General features: G+C 30.1%; 1 protein-coding gene across 1 annotated transcript; it reads right to left on the reverse strand.

Moving 5' to 3' along the window:
* Positions 1-2,152: 2,152 nt before the first annotated feature.
* Positions 2,153-3,936, reverse strand: LOC142518504 (ubiquitin-conjugating enzyme E2 19-like). Its single transcript, XM_075621291.1, has 6 exons — positions 3,629-3,936; positions 3,203-3,230; positions 2,854-3,081; positions 2,701-2,764; positions 2,531-2,590; positions 2,153-2,388 (listed from the first exon to the last, which is right to left on the reverse strand). Exons 1-6 carry the CDS (start codon positions 3,766-3,768, stop codon positions 2,354-2,356), a joined length of 555 nt encoding a protein of 184 aa, XP_075477406.1. The 5' UTR covers positions 3,769-3,936; the 3' UTR covers positions 2,153-2,353.
* Between the last annotated feature and the right edge of the window lie 1,681 nt (positions 3,937-5,617).

Consider the following 5,617-nt stretch of genomic DNA (forward strand, 5'->3'; position numbering starts at 1 on the left):
AATCAGGTTTGGGCGAAAAAAATTAGGTTTGGTTTGACCCGAAAATTTTAATATTATCCGATACAGTTCAACCCGAAACAAATCAGGTTTGGGCGAAAAAAATAATCGGATTGGGTTGACCCAAAAATTTTAATTTTATTTAAAAAATATAATTAATAAATATTAACTATATTTTTATATATTGTATGTCTGAAAAAATATTTATTGTATATTTTATATCATAAATTTTTATAATTTAATATTTATTTTGAACATTTTTTTAAACAATTGTTTATTTGATTAAGTAAATATATTTTATTTTTTACAATTAGACTTTCAAATTTAAATCATATATATGAAGGATATTTTATTATTCTATGTTTAAATCAAAATATTATTTTTTTGAATTTTATTTAATTTTTTTAAAAAAAAATTAAATCGGGTTAATAGGGTTGATTCAGGTTCGGATATGATTAAAAAAAATAAGATTTTGAGTATAAAATTGAAACATATTATTAATACCAACACTTACCATACATGCTTGAGTATTAATTTAAGAAATTTTAGGCACACAAATATTAATCAATATATGATTTATATATTTATGGTATCAACACCCTTGCATCATGTCTCCATATACAATTAAAAATATTATAGCACATGAAATATTTCTATATACTAGTTAATATGCACACGCAATGCGTGTGTACAAATTTTTTTTATCATTATCGATAGACTAAAGTGTAATTTGACAATTTATGGAGTGATTAAATTGATATTTAAATTGTTGAAATAACAAAAATAAAAAATTAAAGTATGTGTTGAAATTTTAAAAAAACAAACTAACAAAAAATAAAAGTGTAATATTAGTATGATATAAGGGTAAATTTGGAAGAAAAAGTTGGTGTCCTCCAAGGTAGTTACTATAATGTGCTCAATCTTAATAAAATAGAATAGAATAGAATAGATTATACTAATCCGATTAGAAAATTTTTAGTACCATCGAATCAAAATTTAAGATAGCCTCGTGATCATATTAAAATTATACTTTTGTGACGAGTTCAATACAACCAAGTTTCAAATTTAGAACTTGAAAACGGAGACATTCCTTAAATTTGTATCACAACATGAAATCAATTTATAATCTTATTTTAAGTTTGATCATTACATTAAATTCTTTAATGATAGATTCAATCTCTTTAACTTAACTAATCTCACTGATAATTCACAATCTCTTTAATTTAACTAATCTCACTGATAAATTCTTTAATGATAGATTCAATCTCTTTAATTTAACTAATCTCACTGATAATTCACTGATAATCTCACTGATAATTCACTGATAATTCACAATAGATTCAATCACTGATTCAATCTCTTTAATGATAGTATTTGGGACATACCTTCTTATCTTTTCGTTTATAAAGTTCATAAATGAATTATAATGGTCAAACGACCCTCATTTTGATAGAAACTATCGATCACGATCGAAACCTAAACATAAATAATATAACACCAATAATTGGTGTTATATTAATTGTTAGCCAAGATCGAGAAGATCGGATCACAAAAATTAATTTCTTGTGATTTCAATCAACTCTTCTTCACAGGATCGATTGTTATACGTATTTAACACGAATTAATTAATTACAACACACAGAAAATAGAGATTACCTTTAAATCGTGTTTTCGATCTTTCTCTACACTAGATCTACGCTCCAAACCCCCAAGCCTTCTCTGGTGTTCTCTCAAACTCTTAACGTAGGAGACTGTGTGTGGTCACTTGTTACAATATCACATATATATAATATATATTTGTGATATCTTGTAACGTAAAAGATAATGACGATATCTTTTTAAATATAAATTTAAATGGACAGAATATATTATAACATATCTAGAAGATTTAGATGATAAACTTCCATGCAATATAATAGTCCAGATAAATTTATCCCACGTATACCATAAATTATCGACCCAGCAATAATTACAGTTGTAGCAGTGGTGGTAGCATATAATGGAGTTTTTAACATGTTAACAAAATACTTGTTTTTGAATCGAGAATTCCATTAATTTAAATTTAATTCAATTTAAAACAGAGTTGGATCAGAGTCATTTCGGGAGCTATATTAATGAGGATAAAACAGAGTATGGAACAATAATGGAAAGTTCGAAAATCTAACATTCTGAGCCAAGATTTCTATTCACGTAAAGAACAAAAAAAAAAAAAAAAACAGACATCAATTTTTCCCACAAGCAAAGAACTATGCTAACATGTAAAAAACCAATCTCTTCCTTCATTGAGAAGAAATTGAGAAGTAGTACTTGATCAACATTTCACAGCAGAAATCATTAGGCGGATTTTTTAGGAGGATTACTTGTACAATTTCTCGACCATCTTCCTATATTCTGCAATTGACAAAGCAACAAAACTCAAATCAGACATATACCCCCATAGCTTTTCAGGGATTTATAAAATTGAAAGATAGCATACATGAATTTGTCAAGGCGACTAACATATCTCAAGTAAGATAGCGTGTGATATTATTACCTTCTTGGTTTTCCCAAAGTGTAGCCGCCAGGTTGTTAAGAGGTGAGCTTGTATTTGGCTCTATAATACCATCAGAAGCAGGAAAATAAGATCAGAGACAGTCACGGAAGGCATCCAAAGGGTTAATTTCTCGAATTTTAGGCCAATCAAGGAAGTAAAATGTATTTTACCTCCAAGTAAACTCTGAATTGATAGCAAGATAGTCCTCACATCATAAGCAGACGACCATTTATCCTGTGAAAAATACGGAAAAAAATAATCAAATTACATGAAAACAATGGGTAATGCATTCAAGAACACAGTAGCTGCAATTCACTAGCAACCTGTAATATATCCAGGCATATGTTCCCGTGCAAATCGACATTGGGATGGAAGCAACTGGTCTCAAACTTAACCTTCGGAGGTTTAAAAGGATAATCAGCTGGGAAGGAAAGGGATAGTTTGTACTCCGTTCCTTGGAAAACCGTATCTTTGCTCCCCGTAATTGTTCCTTTCCAGCAGAAAATGTTGTCCTCATCTGGAAATGCTGATATGCCAGCATCACCACCCATCTAAAGATAATTTCAAGAAAAACAACAAGAAAACAAAAATTCAGGCCGCTGAAAGATCATATAATTTTTACATTTAAGGCCCTCAAATAAAAATACTTGGTGGAGTTTCATAGTCACTCACCATAAGTGCCATGAGCTCAGATTGTAACCTGTTCATTGGAACAACAAGAGTCAGACTTTGCCGTAACATCAGAGTACCAAGGGCATTATTACCACAACATTTTAGGTTCCATTAGAGACAAAGTAAAAAAAACGAAAAAAATGAAAACAAATCAATATATACGCTACTAAAAAAAAATCTATGAATCACTCGAAGAGATCGGTGATTGGCCCGTGTTTGCATGGATAAAAATCACACGAAATTCACACCCACGAATTTAATTCGCCCTCGCCCTCGCCCTCTCAGGATTAAAAAAATCAGGATGAGGGATCATAAAAACCCTAAAATACCATACATGGATCATCATATAATAAGAGTTTACAGGGTCAACAGAAATATCAAGAAAATTAGGGCAAGTAGAAAATTCCAGAATTCACCGACTCATACCTTCTCAAAACAGACTGCGTATCCACTGCTTTCGCGGTGGGCAAAGGCTGCTTTGATGGCGCCGCCGCCGGAGCATCAGCCACTGGGGTGTTTGTGTTGGGGTTTCTGTCTTGGCTGTAGGAGTCGTTTACAGCGGACATCTTCAATTCTCACTCGTTTTAAATCCCAAAAATCGAGTCCAAGATTTGAAAATTAAAGTGTTGGAACTGCAAGATTTCGACTAAATCGAAGAAGAAGAAGAAGAATGGATGGATCCTGTTCTTCTTAGATTAGCCAACGGCGGAAAGATACAGAGTTAATAGAGTACGATGAATAAAAATGCCCTCAGTTAGGTTATATATCATATGAATTAATTCAAATTAAAATGTTGACCGTTAAAGAATCTGCAGAAAAATCTTGCTGTGTAACGGCTAGAATTTATTTGATTTCATATTTTAAATTACACGTCAGTTTGCCCTCCTGGGTATCTGGTCGGCACCCTAATCTGTGACCCATTTAAACTGTTATTATGTTAATAATAATAATAATAAATGGATGATGATAGAACCCACCACCGTTGTATTCTTGTATACACTAGGTATCGTTTGGACTAATATGATAGAATGTAAATCACGTCTGGTAATTAAACCGCATTAGACGAAATTTGTGCTACAGATTCATCTGAAAAAGTATGAGTCGATAATATAAACTGTTATTTTATTAATATAAGTAGTGGCCCACCAATAGTTAAATGTAGAATTGAACCTCTCGTTACTAAATTAAAAGAATTGGAGACATTTTAAGTTCAATCAATGCAAAACAGAGCATACCAAATTAACAGTACTTCCTCTTTAGGAATTAGGGTAAGCACTTCGGTTCTCTTTTGGAACCAATGGTTCTAGTTTGGATTAAAGGTGGGTGAATCAGAACCTAACATACGACTCCTGTTATAGTCTATGACCATTTTGATCTGGGTTATTATAGCTAACCAATATAAACTGAAATGTATTCATAAAAAAAGACCACAGCTGAGATTAATATAAACTGAAATATATTCATAAAAAAGATCATAGCTGATATCATCTCAAAAAATAAGAAGTTGACATATTTAAGAAAATGAGAAATTACAAATTTCATCTTCTAAATTGGTATTATTTTTATTTTATATTAGCAAATTGTCAAAGTTTGGTTTTAGTCGAATAAATTGGTCTTTTTAAACTTTTAGTTTTTTTTGACTCGGAATGCTGAGGTGGAGCCAAACATATCGTTAATATTTGACGTAATCACGTCATGTTAGAGCATTGGTAAAAATGTCTCCAAGTGAAACAAATTAACTTAACAAAGGGAAAATAGCCAAAATTGATATTTTTCAGTCTCCATGTATGTATTCAAACAAAAAAAATATAATAAAAAAAATCAAAACATAACCTAACTAACATAACAGAAACCCAAATTTGAATATTTATATAATCAAAACACAAAATATGCAAACTTAAAAAGATCATTTTGACTAATATTATCTTAATAAATTAAGACCAAACTTCGATGACATATATAATCAAAGCCCAAACTACACAAATTTACAAAACAAATTTTGTACTTTTAGAAAAAAAATTATGTTAAATGAAACTTATTTTACAGATTAAAGATCACAAATTTCGAGCCGGATCTTGGATCGCTCACCTACAATATCCGAGAGCAACATACGATTATACATCATAATTTATTGCAGATAATTATATTTACACTCTATTTTACGTTATATACACTCTACTTAACATGTAAAATTTATTTAGAAGTAGAGTGAAAATAACATAAAATAAGATGTAAATGATAATATCCTTTGAAAGTGTGTTAGATCGTTGTTTCCTTCTTAATTCAAATATTAATAGTAGCTTTAAGTCATCATCTTCATCTATAAATAAGAAAATTAATACATTAAGGCTTCGTTTGATTTGATAACTGAGCAAAAAAATATTTAAATGATTATTTATACAAATATAAAGATAG

This window comes from Primulina tabacum, chromosome 1 (assembly GCF_025594145.1).
Source record: "Primulina tabacum isolate GXHZ01 chromosome 1, ASM2559414v2, whole genome shotgun sequence".
In the NCBI taxonomy this organism is placed as follows: domain Eukaryota; kingdom Viridiplantae; phylum Streptophyta; class Magnoliopsida; order Lamiales; family Gesneriaceae; genus Primulina; species Primulina tabacum.

Excerpts from the sequence above, each read along its gene's own strand:
- LOC142518504 (XM_075621291.1), bottom strand. The coding sequence starts at position 3,768 with ATGTCCGCTGTAAACGACTCCTACAGCCAAGACAGAAACCCCAACACA. Across the intron at positions 3,231-3,628 it reads ACGCAGTCTGTTTTGAGAAG|GTTACAATCTGAGCTCATGG; the intron begins GTATGAGTCGGT and ends TCCAATGAACAG. Across the intron at positions 2,765-2,853 it reads TATGCCTGGATATATTACAG|GATAAATGGTCGTCTGCTTA; the intron begins GTTGCTAGTGAA and ends TATTTTTCACAG.